Raw genomic sequence first — 19,632 nt, 5'->3', positions numbered from 1 at the left:
AGTCATAGGAGAAAGTCATGTGATCATAAGAGATCAAAATGGAACTTTTTGGTCTTAATTCCACTCATAGTGTTTGGAGGAATAAGAATGAATCATTTCTAAGTGGGAGAACTTGCAAATTCGCAGGCTTTCAAATACTTATTTTCCTCACTGTATATACAGTGGGGCAAATAAGTATTTAGTCAACCACTAATTGTGCAAGTTCTCCCACTTGAAAATATTAGAGAGGCCTGTAATTGTCAACATGGGTAAACCTCAACCATGAGAGACAGAATGTGGAAAAAAAAACCCAGAAAATCACATTGTTTGATTTTTTTAAAGAATTTATTTGCAAATCATGGTGGAAAATAAGTATTTGGTCAATAGCAAAAGTTCATCTTAATACTTTGTTATGTACCCTTTGTTGGCAATAACGGAGGCCAAACATTTTCTGTAACTCTTCACAAGCTTTTCACACACTTTTGCTGGTATTTTGGCCCATTCCTCTATGCAGATCTCCTCTAGATCAGTGATGTTTTGGGGCTGTCGTTGGGCAACATGGATTTTCAACTCCCTCCACAGATTTTCTATGGGGTTGAGATGTGGAGGCTGGCTAGGTCACTCCAGCACCTTGAAATGCTTCTTACGAAGCCACTCCTTTGTTGCCCTGGCTGTGTGTTTGGGATCATTGTCATGCTGAAAGACCCAGCCACGTCTCATCTTCAATGCCCTTGCTGACGGAAGGAGATTTTCACTCAAAAGCTCTCGATACATGGCCTCTTTCATTCTTTCCTTTACACAGATCAGTCGCCCTGGTCCCTTTGCAGAAAAACAGCGCCAAAGCATGATGTTTCCACCCCCATGCTTCACAGTGGGTATGGTGCAATTCAGTATTCTTTTTCCTCCAAACACGAGCACCTGTGTTTCTACCAAAAAGTTCTATTTTGGTTTCATCTGACTATAACACATTCTCCCAGTCCTCTTCTTGATCATCCAAATGCTCTCTAGCGAACCGCAAACGGGCCTGGACGTGTACTTTCTTCAGCAGGGGGACACGTCTGGCAGTGCAGGATTTGAGTCCCTGGCGGCACATTGTGTTATTGATAGTAACCTTTGTTACTGTGGTCCCGGCTCTCTGTAGGTCATTCACTAGGTCCCCCCGTGTGCCTCTGGGATTTATGCTCACCGTTCTTGTTATCATTTTGACGCCACGGGGTGAGATCTGACATGGAGCCCCAGATTGAGGGAGATTTTCAGTGGTCTTGTTTGTCTTCCATTTTCTAATAATTGCTCCCACAGCTGATTTCTTTACAGCAATCGTTTTACCTATTGCAGATTCAGTCTTCCCAGCCTGGTGCAGGTCTACAATTTTGTCTCTGGTGTCCTTCAACAGCTCTTTGGTCTTGGCCATAGTGGAGTTTGGAGTGTGACTGACTGAGTTTGTGGACAGGTGTCTTTTATACCGATAATGAGTTAAAACAGGTGCCATTAATACAGGTAACGAGTGGAGCCTCGTTAGACCTCGTTAGAAGAAGTTAGACCTCTTTGACAGCCAGAAATCTTGCTTGTCTGTAGGTGACCAAATACTTATTTTCCACTCTAATTTGGAAATAAATTCTTTAAAAATCAAACAATGTGCTTTTTTCCCCACTTCTGTCTCTCATGGTTGAGATTTACCCATGTTGACAATTACAGGCCTCTCTAATCTTTTCAAGTAGGAAAACTTGCACAATTGGTCGTTGACTAAATACTTATTTGCCCCACTGTACAATATGTATTTATATCACACACTGTATATTCTAACTGTATATTATTCTGTCACCAGTTTGTCAGAGTCCGTATCGCTGTATTTTTTCGTGAATCAATTTGATAGCATCACACAGCAGTCGCTGAGGTGTGATCGAAATCTAGAGAAAACAACAACGGAAGCCTACGGAAGCCTTGGGATGTTAACATCGTTGCTCAGTCATGCACTCACCACTTAGAAAATATTTAATAGAAACATAGTGTGGCGTTGCGTATATTTCCTGGAAGTGGAAACCACAACCAGCATAACAGTAGCCGAGACAGGCGGAGCCTCTCAGGGCAGCTGTTTCGTGAGTCTCACTCTCCTGGACGTGGCGACAATTTGACAGGCGAAAAAGTCATAAAAGAGAAATTGATCGGGCGTCTTTGGGTACCTTGCAGTTCACTTTCGTTGTTTAATTTTCCTCCCACACGTTTTTTATATATTCCGCACATTGTAACGCCCATCTCTCATGTAACCCGCAACGGAAGGACCACCGATGGACACCGAAATGAAGCATATTATTGCGACATACGTTTAAAGTATCCAAGATCAACGTGTGAAACGCACACGCAGCTCATCACAGCTCGTTCATATCAAGCAAGCCAGTCAATCCCATTACAGGTTGGCGGAGAGCCAGACGCACTCATCAAAAGAGCCAGATATGGCTCGTGAAACATAGGTTCCCAACCCCTGCGGTTTCGTATACTCAAGTGGTTATTTTATTATACATTAAATCACATCTATCAGAAAGCTTTTACTGTGCTTTTTCCACCTGTTGTATGCTAACGACAGGAAAGCCCAGGAAGAGATGATCTCAGAGCTTCGCCAACAGAAGTTCTACTTGGAGTCTCAGGCTGGGAAGCTGGAAGCCCAGAATGCAAAACTTGAGGAACATTTAGAGAAAACAAGTCATCAGGAGCACACACACAAGAGTCGAGTCTTAGAGTTGGAAACCAGGCTCAGAGAGGTTCATAAGTTATAAATTGTTTGATGTTTAATATTATTTACCATTTCCACACCCTACCCTACCATTTCAAAACACATTTATTGCTGCTTTATGTGATTCCTCCATCTGTTTTCACAGATTGGACTGGAGCACGAGGAACAGAAGCTGGAAATCAAGCGACAGGTGACAGAGGTAACACTGTCATTGCAGGAGCGTGAAGCACAGATCAACAACCTACAGGCGGCTCGCCGTGCCTTGGAGAGCCAGCTGCAACATGCCAAGACTGAGCTAGAAGAGACCACCGCTGAGGCTGAGGAGGAGATCACTGTGCTGAGAGTGAGACAAGGGAGATACTCATAATTGAGGGCTCCATTTTCATAGGCAGTGCATCATGTTTTTTATGGGAATTTGTCATTGAGGACCATCCTAGCCTGTCACGAAAATAAAGCCTTAAATGTTTTTGACGCCATATTACTCCGGTGTTGAAATGTATTTGTTTCTTTTTTTGTCAAAATTTTCAGGCACACAGAGATGAGATACAACGCAAGTATGACGCTTTAAGGGACAGCTGTGCGGTAAGCAGCACACTATATTTTAGTTTTTTTCCTTGAAGATACTGCCTGTCAGCCAGAAAACAAGGTTACTGTTTGAAGGCATTTTTATCCACTCGCACAGACATTTCCTCATGTAATCATGACGCAATGAGTGCGTTGAAGTAATTTGTAATTATTTTACTCATAACCAAGCTTCAGTGTAATGTAAATCTGACTAATATGTAATGAAAGTATATTCAGGTTTAATGCCTATTATACCATTTGTTGGTTGTGTTAACCTTTTAATGCACAAATTATTATTATTATTTTAAATCCCGTAAAAACGTTTAATAATTGGCTGCCATTGACAGCGCGAGACGTCCAATTCATTTTGTCAGGGAGGGGCGAATGAATTAAGGTTCATCTGCCTCCCCGCCCAAACAGTGTATTGGACATGTAGCGCTGTCTATGGAACTGAAAGATGACCGTTCACTACCATTTTTCCCATTTTAAATTACTATGAAAAAAAAATCAACTATAGAGTGTTATTTGGGCCTGTAACCAAAGTGTGTTACTGTTTTCATTCATTTTGATTTCATGAAGTTATTTTCTATGTATATTGACATGGTACATGTATTTATCATTATCCCTTTATTGCCAAATGTATCACATTTGATACACCTACAATTTCATGATTTTAAGAGTAATTCAGAATTTTGACATTTCTTTTGGGGAAAAAAAAAAAGATTGATGCAAGTCAACACATGCACCTGCAGGTTCCATGAGAAAAAAAAGCGGATTTAGCTAGGGTTATAGATATTAGAGCGCTTAGTCCACATATTCATTTTGACATTTTGAAAAAAAGGTTCCATTTGGACCTTATTTTTCAAATTTTGGGATTCTCTGATTATTGCTTCATATTACAGGTCTTTAAGGGTTAAATGAAATTAATATTAAAAAATTCAGTCGTGATATCATGAATAATTTATTTTTCTTTTTTAAATAAAATACTAATTGCTAATATTTAAATGGAACCTCGGACTTAAAGTGATCCTCTAACTTAAATACATGTAGGCTCTAATAAAACACAATTGTTCTCTTGTACTAAAATATGTTGTTAGAAACACATAAAATGTTAAAACAATGGCAATATTTTATAATATTTAGTCCATATTTTGACCGTTAGTTGGCGCCATGGTTTGCGGGCTCGCAGTGATGACGTCATTGGTATCTTTCGTGTTCAACAATTGCTTATTGCTGCCTAAACTCGCGAAGTAAAATGCCACGATGTGCTGCTTTTGGATGCAATTTCCAGTCAAATGGAAACAAGGGGACTGAATTTAGTGGTCAAGGTGGAATTATTATTTTTAGTGAATAAATGTGCATAAGTGGAAGCTTCTCCCCCTTTTTGATCCCTGTATGCACGTATCCTACCCACCACGCGTTACAACGAGCGCCCGAACATTTTTCCTGGATCCTCAGTCAAGTAAGGGATCTATTTTCTGGATCCGACGGTCCCACCGCGTCTGCAATATTGGTTTCGGATCTGTCCATTTTTTTGATTCGTCTGTCCCACAGCGGCTTTCCGGATCAGTCTATTTTGTGGAATCGACGGCCTAATCGCGGCTGCGACATTGCCATGGTATCGGTCTAATTCCTGGATCTTCGAGTGAGTAAAAAAACGTGGATTTGGATTACTATTGCCATCTTTTTTGTCGACTATTCTTCATGGGAGTTTTCCCCAAATCATACTAAATAATTAAAGCACTATGGCACGCTACAGTGACGACAGTGACTCTGACGTGAACCTTACAACAATGTTGGGAGTTTGTCAGGGAACGCGTATTTGCGTACTGCTGAGCTCCCGAGCGAAGAGTGGTCAAGGTGGAAATATTATTTTTTGTGAATAAATGTGCATAAGTGGAAGCTTCTCCCCTTTTTGGTACTTTTATACACGTATCCTAGCTACCATGCGTTACAACGTACAAGACATGGATTACACAAGGTGTGCTCTTTGGCCTGTACTCTAAGCACACGACAGCTCTGGATGCTAACAATCTACATCATTATATTGGGATAAGTTTGGAAACGCAATATGCTTACCTTGAACATCTGCTAATAAAACCGGACAGCATACACTCTCGCTCCCAACTGGACTTCCCAACAGGACTCCCTCGTATCACCAGTTTCGCCCAACTTTTGTCTTATCAGGTATTCGCTGCACGCATTTTTGCCTGAAGCTCGTCTTGTGAACGACCGACAGTGCTGTCCTGCTCTTTACTTTTCAGATCTGGTTCAAATAGGAAGGGTAGAACTGACGACATGTTGGGAAAGCTAACGAGTGACACGCTGGAATTTCGGCAACGGGACCAGTGACGTCACGCACTGCGACGTAACAAGAATGTAAAATTATTTTAAGTGATAGGTCGCCAAACTTTATTAAAACAAAAACATTAAGAGGGGTTTTAATATCAAATTATTACAACTCATACTAACATATATCTTTTAAGAATTACTTGTCTTAAAAACAGAGATCCCTTTAAAGACTTATAAGCTCCAATAAGCCACAATTGTTCTCTCTTACACATAACACATAAAATATTGCCATTGATTAAAAAACTCTATAATATTTAGTACACGTTTTGACCTATGGAGATGTTGTGGTAACTTTAAGGCAGATTGTTGATCTGTGGACCACATTAGTCACGTAGCATATTTAAACCACCCTTATTTGATATTACTACATATAAGTATTTTCGGAAGGCATCTTTAGTATGTTCTGTATATGCATCTAAACAAAACAAGCTGAAAGCGCACGATGGTACTTGGGTAGAGGTTGGAATCTTGAATCACGACTTGATTGCAATTACGATTCAGACACAACGATTCGATTGTAAATCGATTATTGATGCACAACCTTAATTCCTCCTTTTAAGCTGCTCTCAATGTTTCGCACATTAGTTACAAAAATAGTACAAAAATCCTCTCGGGCTTAAATAAACTGCTACTTTCAGTATCAAGTTAACAGTTCAAAACAGTAAATATAATACTCAAGTCCTCATTCTGTATCAACAGAATAAATTGTAGCAGTTTGCAGAAATATATTATTTTTATCCAACCCAAAAGTACAGGCAGGTATAAATGAAAGACAATGTGTACTACTACTTCGATACAAATGGCTCAAAAAAGTGCTTTTCAAGTTGTGTAAACATGAACATGTAAACATTAAGGTACAAAAAAAAAAAAAAACCTCAAGTCATTTTGCATCCAAACCTCAACAATATGCAGGACAGGTCAAGTGTGTTTAGCCAGGTGGAAAAGCGCTATATGAGTATAACACCACCAACACCACCGAGAAAATTCTATGTTCTTGTAAAAGAACAGGAGTTGATCGACGTACTCAGATGAAAGAACTCTGCTTTGCATTGACTCCTGCAGTCGAAAAAACAAGGTTCTGCGTGTGGGCATATCATGTCAGATGGCTAAAGTTACCCAGCTAGGAAACGACAACCATATTAGTTGCGTTGTCTGTAACAACAAAAACGTCTTTTTTGCGATGTTCCATTCATTTATAGCACTGCTTAGCATCTCAGCCATATTAGCACCCGTGCCAGTCGGTCTACATTCGACAGGGATGGCATGAGTTCTACTTTTGTCTGCTTGTAGCGAGCCCGTGTGCCGTGTCAGTGAAATTGCATCGGGATGGGATGACGTACCTTGGCTCTATTGCTTTCAAACATTCTTCGAAATCCCCTATTTTCTAGAAGAAAATTTTCTTGTCGAATTCAAAATAATTCCACAGTCTGCTTTTTGGGAGCTGGTCGGATCTCACGGACAAGTTGGTTGGTTAAGTCAGCCATGCTTTTTGTTGTTTTGTATCTTGGAAGCGTGCGTTGTGGATCTTTACCCTTGTCTCGTTCCCCATAGCGTCTGTAAGACCGCACCGATTGTGTTTTAGTTCCGCTTTACTTGGCATATTTAATAATTAGAATTTGGATGTTTGTGAATCCGTCTTGAATCTTCCACGGCCAAATCGCAAATAATTTATGAATCGGAAATTTCACACACCTTTAGTACTTTGGATGTCAAATTCGCCTCTTGTAGATGTTTTGCCAGTGTAGCAAATTTTGACAGAGCACCATTTTAATATAACAAGCCTCATTTCAAGGAAAGACTTTAATTGATTCCAGGATTCAGCCATATATTTTGGCAAATCTATTTCTGTTAACAAAAAACAAAAAAACATGAAACAATAGAGTGAAACTGTGCTTTTCCGATGTTTATTCTCTGTGCTTCCACTCATTTCGCACCCAGTTTTAGAGTATTACAGTATATAATCGGCGCTGTTGCGGCTGCATGGCAGGAAAGGGGAAGGGATTTGAATGATAGACATGCGGAGGCTGTGCAGATCACCACAGCACCCAACCCACTGTTGACTTCTGTACCAACACTCAAGTAATCAGATAATGCTGTCAGTCTCCCGCCTCTGGGGGAAAAGACATTCCGAGTCGAAACACAACAGACGACTCATTTATACACATAAAAGATTTGCTTCTCCTGCTCTTTCTCCACCACCTGTGAAGATATGCATGGCACATGTTCCCTGCAGATCTGATAGCGGGAGGGCTGTTAACATGCCACCTCATCAGATTCAAACTGTGTCGAGAACAAGCATCATGAGCATGGATGATTAGAGTAAAATGAAAGGATTATCTTCCTAATTTTCATAACTCCCTACAGGTAATCACTGACCTGGAAGAGCAGCTGACGTCACTGACCCAAGAGAATGCTGAGCTTAACCGTCAGAACTTCTACCTGTCCAAGCAGCTAGACGAAGCCTCTGACGAGAGGGAAGACCGAATACAGCTCAGCCAGGATGTGGACCAGCTGCGTCGGGAGGTGGCTGACAGGGAGATGCACCTTAACAACCAAAAACAGGTAGACTAGCAGCTGTCCTGAACTTGCGGTTGGCATATGTGGGATGTCTCCCACCCTTTTGGAGTGCAATGATTTTTGGCAATGCGCCCTGTAAACAAATATGCAGAATTGGAGGACATTTGAGCTCAAAAATTCTCGAAAAATGACCTTTTTCTTGTTTTCTGCTATAAATTCCCCAATATTAAGTACAGTGGTACCTCGACATACGATCACTTTGACACAAGATCTTTTAGAAATCCGACGTAAAATTTGACCCGCCATTTGTTTCAACATCCGACGAAATGCTCGAAATATGATGATTCTTGACAGCGTCGCAATTTCAGTGTTTTGCATGGCGGATTTTTTTGTGAGAGAAATCAACATTGGTTCCAACAATGTTAAAGCAGGTGATGAAAAATGAAAAAGGTGAAATGAAGATGGAAATGATAGAAATAAATGAGCATGGTGTCCCCCTCCGTGAACTGTTTGACAATACGGCCGTAGATCTCGACGTTCCTCCTCCGACTTCCGTTCGCCAGTCTTTATAAGTTAGGGTGACAATTATTATGATTGTAACATAGCCAAATCAAATATTAAAATGTTATGTTTTTTTTAATGTCATTTGTTGTTAGGGAGGTGGGTAGGTAGGGAAATGACATTTTAGTGTTACGGTCTGCGAATGCGGAAAACAAGATAGGACCCAAGATCAGACAACAACCGAGGGAAAGTGTTCAAGGATTTCTTTTACACAAACAAAACAAACGCTCGATCAGGGAAAAGAGCGGATAAAAGTGGTCTCTGACAATAGGTCGACAGGGATTAATAATGCAAAAGTAAGTGGTGGGCAGAGAGCCAAAAAGATAGCAAAAATACACACACTCAATACCTGCACAAAGTAGAGGATCACAAAACAAAGGTGGCTGATGAACAAGATAGCAGATACAAAGCGACTCGAAAGTAGTAGGTGTCAAATGGCGACCAGCAAGCTAATATCTCGGCACCATTGTCTTGAATCGCCAGCGTTTATATACAGTGATCCTCACGCCCTCAGTCCATCGCGGATTTTTTTTTTTTCAATTAAAACCAAAAAAAATACAGATAAGCTGTCCCAAGCCGATCGCATAAGCCACGTTTACATGGAGCCAAATATTCCAATTACAATCGGAATATTTGTTCAAACCGAATAAATGTGTTCCATATAAACACCTCATTCGGAATGAACAGGCCCAAACCAAATGGAATTTCATTCCGTTTCACAGGGGTGGAATATTCCTTTTCCCAAACCGATTAGAAGTAAAATTATATCATGTAAACAGGGAAGCGGAATGGTGTCTGGTTGCGTTCTTTCTGCGCATGCTCCGTACTGACGTGGTGACGTCACTCGGTGACGTAAGTAACGTCACTTGCAACATGGCTTCCAAGCACACGCACAGCGCACCCACACAACTTTTTAAATGAACGGCGTGTCATTCTGAAGTTTTGTTTCCACTCGAAAAGTTAAAACAGCAGCTGATCTGACAATCGATCTCCATGTTTTGCAACGTGACGCTTTGTTTTGATTAATCTGCGCATGTCAGACGGCAGTTGTCAAACGTCCTCTCGGAATAAAGGCAGTCACATGTAAACGCTGGATCGGAATAGATGAAGTGACATGTAAACAGCTGATGTGAAATTTCCATTCGGAATGATTTGAATCGGTATGAATAAAAGTCAGCATGTAAACGTGGCTACAGTCTCACTCTCCCTCGCTCCCTCCTTCTCCCTGTTCTTTGTTGGTCAGGCAGTGAGTGCACTAGAGTTGCTTATTAAAGTTAACGATGATTGACAGACATTGATGTTTGATCTTGCCAGAGAAGCAGCTTCAAAGCGCCGCATGCGTCAATCATCGTTTAACTTGTTAAACAGTTGCTGTGGCAACTCATTGTGTGTAGGTGAGCAGCTTGAGTGGATTTGAGTGAACTCACTCAATGAAGCACTTAATAAAGCCAAGCATTTTTCAGCTTTATTCTTGTTTAAAAATAATTCGGTGGGGCAGTAATATGTTTAAAACTTACCATAATTATTACATTTGAAGTGCTCAAAAATATTTATTAAAATATATAGATGTACATAAAAGTTTTTTAAAATTACACTTTGGGGGAAAAAAGTGAAAAAACATGTCTTATATGGCGGAAAACACCGCTATGAGACCCCCAATTTGGCCAACTTTCAAAATTGTCCGTTATGCATGTGTGATACATCATTGGAAAGCTTAAAATCTCAATTTTCTGGGGGAAGAAAATTTTTGAACTGGCGGGCATTTGTTAAAAAACCTGCAAAACCCTATCTGGGGGTGAGAGCACGCGAGAACAGAATTAAAGACGCCATGACTTTAATGAGATATTATCGCGTACTTACCTTGTTTCAATCCAAAAACTCCATGTAGCATGTATCACTGTGTGTCAAGACCCAGCTGTGAATGGCCATAGCTGGATTTTTGGGGGGATTTTATGGGTGAAACATGGTAATATAACAAAGGTCGCGATGCAGAAATCGCAGACATCAAGGAGTGGTCCAGATGTTCTTTTTCATATATTTACCCTTTTATATGTTGTTTTCAATTTTCTTTGTTTGGATCGATTATTTATCATCTAACCTAATAGAGAAAATGCGATAGTAACACAAAAAAAAATACAATTAAGCGATAGTTATGTGGTAGATATCTGTGACTTTTTTACAGACACCATTTTTTTCATTCTGACGTAATTTGTTTAAAAGTTTAAAATATGCGAGTGAATAATTTTTTAAGTCTTTTTTTTTTTTAAACGAAATATTAGACATCAATTAATGATTCTAAGCTAAAAATGACAGACATTTTGAATAATAAATATATTTATTACCTACATTTTATGGATGGGTTGAAACAAAAGTGGTTGCGCGATGTCTGTAAACGTGGGTTTTGAGGGTAAAACGGATAAATTAAAAATAGTTCGGGGGCTTAATGTGCCATGAATCTGCTATGGCACCATAGACATATTGTTCTTTCAAATACAACAATTCTTTTGGCTTCAAATACAGCAGTTTATTTTAAAGAGGGTTGCAAGAGCAGAAACTGCTTCTTTAGTCTTGTCTGTGTTTTCTGCCATGTATATATATTTTTCCAATGCTAAATCTAAAAAAATACATTGAACACATTTAAAAAAATATATATATATATGTGGGGGGGGCAGTTCTTTTTCACTTATCGCGGTGGGTTCTGGTACCCATTAACCGCAAAAACTGAGGGATCACTTATCGCGGCGGGTTCTGGTACCCATTAACCACAAAAACCTGTTGTTGATTAGCTGGAATTAGTTCCAGGTGCGATGTCGGGAACACGCCCACAGTCGGCTCTGTAACAAAAAAAAAATCCAACCAGCAGCACAATGTAACATTTAGGGGGTACAGCAGATTTATTTGGTATTTTTAAATATATTTTCATTCTATTTTTTTGGGAATTGGTTTCAATTTAATCAGAAGCTGCATGTTTTAGTATTTTGTATGTGGATGTAAAATTCACGTCACCTTTGGAATGGCCCAAAATTTACAATAAGTGCTCATGCAGAATTAAAGCCTGCCTGTTTTACAGTATATCTTGCAGAGAATTGCCCAAAAATGTTCGCGTGTATTTATATCAGCCACCATTTTTTTTTCTGTTCCGTCTGCTTTCCCTTTCCACCTCCCACTCATAGCCAGTCAGACGCCGCGTTTTCACTAACATGTATTATGTGATATCTCCACAACCTGTGACAGAAGACCAAGACATCTCTTCCAGCTCTGACAGTGCAAAGTGTAAATCAGGCAGCAGAACCTCTTGGAATAGGTCTGTATTTTAAAGTGTAATATTCTGCTCAGAGCCAAGCGGCGAGAGAGCGAGGCGGCTGCGCAGTGTGCACACCGCTCCGGTGGGAGGACACGCGTGGGCGTCCACTCGCGCGCTCGGTCCTGCCGGTTGTGTAACCGGCAATGGAAGGAATAGACAAGGGACGGGGTGGTGTGTGGGAGGGAGGAATGTGTCATCCCCATCACTCCCAGGTCGTGTCAGCTGTGGAAGCGTTGGACTTCACAGAGTTGCGGTGATGCTGCAAGACCAGCACAGGCTATATTTATCCCCCAACGCTGGAGAACAGCTCTTTGTGTAGGCCTTGTGATGCAAATGCTCTCTGTCAAAATTGATAATTTAAGAAACCACACAAGCGTTGACGCTATTCATAACAGCGGTTTATATTATTTAATATGGAGGTTCACTGTTACTGGTCTTCAGTCATTTTTGTTGTTGTTGGGGATTAATTTTAGGTCAAGTGCTGAATTTCGCCTATGAAAATATTCCATGTAAGATGCCCCGTGCTGTATGTTTATACCAGTTTCTTCCCACGCTCATAAACCTCCTCTAGACTCTTAAATAAGTATTTGCCCTTTGATTGGTTGCACCCAAAGTCAGAGTTAAGAGTGGGATGGGGCGTGTTCAGGGTCTTAGTTTGTTTCCTCACCCAGGGTGCCATTTTAGACTGCCACTGGATCACCAACAACACAAGTGTGACTCCATCCATCCATCCATCCATCCATCCATCCATCCATCCATCCATCCATCCATCCATCCATCCATCCATCCATCCATCCATCCATCCATCCATCCATCCATCCATCCATCCAGTACATACTGTACATACACATACATGCAGTACATATTTACATACATACATACTGTACATCCATGGTGTACATACCATACATACGTATGTACGTACATACATACAGTACATCCATCCATACAGTACATCCATCCATACATACAGTACATACTTACATACATACTGTACATCCATCCATCCATACATACATACAGTACATCCATCAATCCATCCAGTCATACAGTTACATACATACATTCATCCATCCATCCATCCATACGTACATACTGTACATACATACATACATACATGCAGTACATATTTACATACATACATACTGTACATCCATGGTGTACATACCATATATACGTATGTATGTACATACATACAGTACATCCATCCATACAGTACATCCATCCATACATACATCCATACATACAGTACATACTTACATACATACTGTACATCCATCCATATATACATACATACAGTACATCCATCCAGTCATAGTTACATACATACATTCATCCATACATACATACGTACATACTGTACATAGATACATACAGTACATATTTACATACATACATACATACATACATACTGTACATCCATGGTGAACATACCATACATACGTATGTACGTACATACATACAGTACATCCATCCATACAGTACATCCATCCATCCATACATACATACAGTACATACTTACATACATACTGTACATACATACATACATCCATACATCCAATCATACACATCCATCCATCCATACATCCAATCATACACATCCATCCATCCATCCATCCATACAGTACATACATACATACCGTAATGTTCTCACAGATAAGCCGCACTGGACTATAAGCCGCAGGTGCCCTCACTTTATTATGGGATATTTACGAGAAGTGCACGATAATTATCGTGCCGATAATAGGAATTATGACGTCATCCCGATAAATCCAATAACATTAATAATAGGCCCGATAATACATAATATTTTTTGGCACGGTGTCGGTGGATTGGGATGTGTGCGTTTGAGTTGTTTCATGGTCCCAGACCACAAAAATCTCCTCTACTGTTGCACCAAATGTTTTATCTGCTGACAAAGCACAATACCTGTTGGGTCTATGTTTGTTTTAGTTCAGTGCTCATTGTTCATGGGACTACATCGTCAGTGATATTGACTAATTGATTGTGATTGACTCAAATTATATTTATTTGAAAAAAGAAATATGGGCATTTTATTTGAAGTCAAAAATGTTTGTGTCTTTGTATTGTTCATTATAATAATGTTCATGTCGTCGTGAAAATTCTGGTTAGGTCAAAGGCAAATCTATGCTGAATCCACCACAAGTATTTTTGGCCTACAGGTGTTCAAAAACGCATGTAAATATACATTTAAAAAATATATATATATATTATTGGTTATCGTATCGGTATCAGCCTTGAGAAGCAGCAAGTTATTAATATCGGTTTTAAAAAAAAATGGATACGATGCACCCCTAATATTTACACCAAAATATATCAACCGGTAACACTCTATTTGACAGCGGCATCATACAACTGTCATAAGAACAAATGAACCACCATGAAGCTTTCCAGCCAATTGGTTCAAAGCTAATGGTGGTTCATTTCATTGCTTCAAGAAGCTTCATTTGGCCATCACTGCTCCCGTGGAGGAGTTAGTCAACCTTTGCTGCCACCTGCTGTCAACAGTTTTCTCCAGCATGCCTCCTAGCATGCATTGCAGCTCTACAGATGTAAATAACAATCAAAATTAATATTCTGTGCTAATTATTTATTCATTTAATGTTCCAATTGTTACATTAGTTGCTAGTTATGGTATTTGTTAACACTTTATTTGACAGTGGCGCCCCAAGACTGTCATTAGACAATCATAATTATGATATGATACTGTCATCTGCATAAATGAATGCTTCTAACAGATGTCATTTAGTGTTATCTGGCAAATTATCACACTTTTGAATGGATGTAAAAGATGCGATCTGGACATAAATGTAGTGACAAAATTTGCCAGATGACACTTAATGACATCTGTCATAAGCATTCAGTAAAGCCCATGATAATGTCATGTCAAAATTATGACGGTCTTATGAGAGTCTTATGACGCCGCTGCCAATTAAAGTGTTTCCTATTAACCCAAATAAATCAACAAATAAGCCGCACTGGACTATAAGCCACATGATTCAAAATGAAGGAAAAAAGTAGCCGCTTATAGTCAGAACTTACGGTACATACATACAGTCCATACTGTATATCCATCCATCCATCCATACAGTACATACAATACATACATAAACCTTAAACCTAGGCGCTAGGCCTTACTGATGGCAACGGATTCTCCTCCTTCCTGAAAATGTAGTCAAGTGGTTCTGAGACACTGTTTATTTTCCTTTAGACCCCCTAAAAACATTTTTGGAGCACAATTCAAGACAGCATGCACTGATGAGCAATTTTGAAGGATGATTATCTTTATAATTTTCCTGTGGGAATTCCCTTTTTGTAATTTGTTCAGCCAATTTGTTAAGGAAGTAAATAAGTCCACCAAAATCTCTTGTCTTTTGTTCAGAATCTTGAGACACTAAAGACCACATGCACCATGTTGGAAGAGCAAGTTATGGAACTAGAGACCTTAAATGATGAGCTTCTGGAGAAGGAGCGGCAGTGGGACGCCTGGAGGGCAACACTTGATGAGGAGAAGAGCCAGGCGGAGAGGAGGACAAGAGAGGTCCAACGAATGCTGGAAACGGAAAAACAGAACCGGTTAATGCCAATTTTATTCCTAAAGCACATTGAATTGGACACTGCAACCATTATTGAGAAATATGTTTACTTCATCAAAACACATTCAGTAGGCCTGGCTTTAATGTAATCACAAAACCTTATTTATTCAGAAAGAAAAGCAATGACCTCTCCATCGGTAGGTATTGTTTGCTATTAATGTTGTTGCCTGCTTCCACCTACACTCGCTGAATGCAAAAGGCTGATTCGCTCAAGGGATCATCTCTTAATGTTCTGGATCAGTCTATATATAAAAATGCGGGCAAGTCAGAGCAAGAAAAACTTCCTATAGAAATTAAAGTGCGTACGACAGGAGAAAAAAAGTCTTAAATAGGATTATTATGTGAATTAGAATCATATTTTGAGACAATTCGACTATATACAGCAATTTAGCAAAGCGCAGATGACGAAAAATTAGTCTTTTAATCTGCCTGTTAGCCACGCCTACCATTATAGGGCTCTAGCGTCCCCAACAGGTGGATGACATCAGCGGAGTCAGGATTTCATCTGATTTAGTATGCAGCCCATTGAGGGGGAATTATTCACAATGAGGAAAACGCGATGAAGGGAGCCGCAAAATGCCATTGTTTCAGTCTCTCCAATATTTTTACTGGATATTCTTTTTATCCAAGTATTTTTCCACAATAGCTAAATAAATGGCATGGTCATGACAAATAACAGTCTTGTGCTAAATGGAATATGAAATAATAAAAATGTATTTATTCAGGACGACATGGCAAAATTACTCCATAGTGGTCAAAACTGTCGACTTCACCTTTATTGTCGCCTACTTATGCCACCTAAATCGGGCTTATGTCATTTCCCTTCCCTGGCTTCGTAGAATGTAAACAAACCAAGAGGCGTGACAGCTAGCGGACATGCTAACCCGAACCGAGTGATGTTTCAAAGTTTTCGAAGTGGAAAATCGCACATAACTCGCCCAGATCACATGACGACTGGGTTGTCGATTGCCTTCGCCGATCGCCAACCCGCCCGGCGGAGAGCAATTAACAGCTGAATAAGCCGGCCGACGTCGGAGGAGCGTTTAGCTGCCAAATGGTCGACACGAATATGCAAAATAATGCTTTACTACCGGCCGACGTCGGAGGAGCATGTAGCTGCCAAATGGTCAACACGAATATGCAAAATAATGCTTTACTACACGGCGAAGTCGTAAACAGCGAGAGCCTCAGTGGAGGAGGGCGGCTGCAGTTGTGCAGCTAACATGTGCAGCTAATGTGTATGAGGAGAGCTTTTTACATGCCCATCCAAGATCAAATGTAAGTAGTCCTTTATTTAAATGAAGTTTATAGTGTTTACTTTGTAATCGCTTTATTCGCAGCTATTTCTAACTCAAAGTTGCAATTTCTGATCGGTCGGAAAATTTGACAGAACACCGGGCACATGAAGAGGGAAATAAGCCGAGTATAATGCTCTCCTGGCGGGGGGATGTGCGACAAGCCGCCGGTCGTCAGCCAAGAGGACAAGGAGCATGTCAGCCACAAAATGCAAGCCACCTACATATCAAAATGGTCCCAGTATTTAACAAAATACAAAACACAATGTTTACTAACTTCCCCGTAAGTCCCATGGTAGTAGGGCTTGTTTTGGCCAGTATCCACCAGTGAATGGGAATCTTTTGAAACCCCAAAAAGGCGCACACTACAGCAAGATTTTTCTGCAGCCGTTTGGCTGGCGTGATGCGAAAAATAAACGTATTAATCTGCAAAATCAGCTGAATCCTTAGTCCTTCTCATACAACAGTGCGGCTGTATAGTGAAGAGGACTCCTTCCTCCGTACATGTCACAGCACCCTCTTTCTCAACTTGAGACTGTTGCCTCAAGTCACTCATTTTCATGGCGCGGGATTAAAAAAACTAAATAAATATACTGTAGGGCTGTCAAAATTATCGCGTTAACGGGCAGTAATTAATGTTTTTTTTTAAATTAATCACGTTAAAATATTTGACGCAATTAACGCACATGCCCCGCTCAAACAGATTAAAATGACAGCAAAGTGCAATGTCCACTTGTTACTTGTGTTTTTGGGAGTTTTGTCGCCCTCTGCTGGCGCTTGGTTGCGACTGATTTTATGGGCTCCAGCACCCATGAGCATTGTTTTTTTTTTTTTTTTTTTATTAAAACGAAAACATTAAGCTGGGTTTTAATATAAAAGTTCTATAACTTGTACTAACATCTTTTAAGAACTACAAGTCTTTTTTTCCATGGATCGCTTTAACAGAATGTTAATAATGTTGATGCCATCTTGTTGATTTATTGTTATAATAAACAAATACAGCACTTATGTAGCATATGTTGAATGTATATACTAGGGCTGTCAAAATTATCGCGTTAACGAGCAGTAAATAATTATTTAAATTAATCACGTTAAAATATTTGATGCAATTAACGCACATGCCCCGCTCAAAAAGATTCAAATGACAGCAAAGTGCAATGTCCACTTGTTGCTTGTGTTTTTGGGAGTTTTGTCGCCCTCTGCTGGCGCTTGGGTGCGACTGATTTTATGGGCTTCAGCACCCATAAGCATTGTGTAATTATTGACATCAACAATGGCGGGCTAGTAGTTTACTTTTTGATTGAAAATTTTACAAATTTTATTAAACAAAAACATTAAGCGGGGTTTTAATATAAAATTTCTATAACTTGTACTAACATTTATCTTTTAAGAATTACAAGTCTTTCTATCCATGGATCACTTTAACAGAATGTTAATAATGTTAATGGCATCTTGTTGATTTATTGTTATAATAAACAAATACAGTAATTATGTAGCGTATGTTGAATGTATATATGCATCTTGTGTCTTATCTTTCCATTCCAACAATAATTTACAGAAAAATATGGCATATTTTATACATGGTTTGAATTGCGATTAATTATGATTAATTAATTTTTAAGCTGTAATTACCTCGATTAAAAATTTTAATCGTTTGACAGCCCTAAAATATAGCGATCGCTTCCACACACATCCAAGCGGTCCATTTCATTCAGGAGCATAAAATACCGCGTGTATTATGAAATAAACATGCTTTTTCGTGTCACAGGCACTTTAAAACACCATTACCTGAAAGAGACCTCACAATCTTATTGTGATGTGTGTTTCGGGGCTTTAATATTGTCAACTCAATTGAGATATTTTTCTAACTGACATATACATATTTTCTGCGTTTTTCAGACTCCGTGCTGAGCAGCGCAGCTCTGAGTCTCGTCAGGCTGTGGAACAGGCCGTAAAGGAACACAAAGCCGAGATGTTGGCGCTGCAGCAGATTCTCAAAGACCAGAAACTCAAAGCTGAGAGTCTTGCAGACACTGTAAGTCTTTCTACAGTCAACTACAAGCATTCAGCACCCTGTGTGCTTAGCATATGTCGAAATGAACGCATCTTGTTTTCTGTATTTCAGTTGAATGATCTGGAGAAGAAACATGCCATGTTGGAGATGAATGCACGTAGTTTGCAGCAAAAGCTGGAAAGTGAGAGAGATCTGAAGCAGCGGCTGCTGGAGGAGGTTCATTCAGTATTTTCACACATTCTCATCACAGATCTAAAATGACACAATTAAGAAATCAGACAAACATATTTTAACTGTAGGAGTGGGAATATCTTGGTACCTCACGATACGATACGCGATACAAAGCTCACGATAATGATGATCTGACGATATGGCGATACGATTATCTATACATTGGTCAAGAAATCATTCTAGGATATTATTCAAACAACTAATAAACATAAAAACAAGCTTCTGCTATGAATTGGAATGAGTATATCACTAGTAGACGTCCAATCCATTTGAACTGGGAGGGTGGCAGCGAATGAACGTTCGTTCATTCGCTGCCATCCCTCCCACTTCAAACGGATTGAACGTCTATGGCCGTCAGTGGCAGCCAATGCCAGGCAATGAGGTAATTTTGGGCCACTTAAGGTCATTTACCTGTTGATTTTCAGTTACTTCCTGTTTATTTTGAGTTACAGAACAGGAAGTGATCTGGG

At 39.7% G+C, this 19,632-nt stretch overlaps 1 protein-coding gene across 7 annotated transcripts in view; it reads left to right on the top strand.

Moving 5' to 3' along the window:
• The window catches only part of LOC130912906 (citron rho-interacting kinase), a 120,196-nt gene that overhangs the window by 43,876 nt on the left and 56,688 nt on the right, over positions 1–19,632 (top strand). For all 7 annotated transcript variants that reach the window (XM_057831035.1, XM_057831034.1, XM_057831040.1 and 4 more), the window contains exons 13-19: positions 2,561–2,735; positions 2,853–3,050; positions 3,236–3,289; positions 7,988–8,185; positions 15,409–15,602; positions 18,817–18,952; positions 19,043–19,147. In XM_057831035.1, coding sequence (XP_057687018.1) covers positions 2,561–2,735; positions 2,853–3,050; positions 3,236–3,289; positions 7,988–8,185; positions 15,409–15,602; positions 18,817–18,952; positions 19,043–19,147 — 1,060 coding nt within the window. The remainder of the gene's footprint in view (positions 1–2,560; positions 2,736–2,852; positions 3,051–3,235; positions 3,290–7,987; positions 8,186–15,408; positions 15,603–18,816; positions 18,953–19,042; positions 19,148–19,632) is intronic.

Source organism: Corythoichthys intestinalis, chromosome 3, assembly GCF_030265065.1.
Source record: "Corythoichthys intestinalis isolate RoL2023-P3 chromosome 3, ASM3026506v1, whole genome shotgun sequence".
Classification (NCBI taxonomy): Eukaryota; Metazoa; Chordata; class Actinopteri; order Syngnathiformes; family Syngnathidae; genus Corythoichthys; species Corythoichthys intestinalis.
The sequence above is the reverse complement of the archived record's forward strand: the minus strand, read 5'-3'. Positions and strand labels throughout refer to the sequence as shown.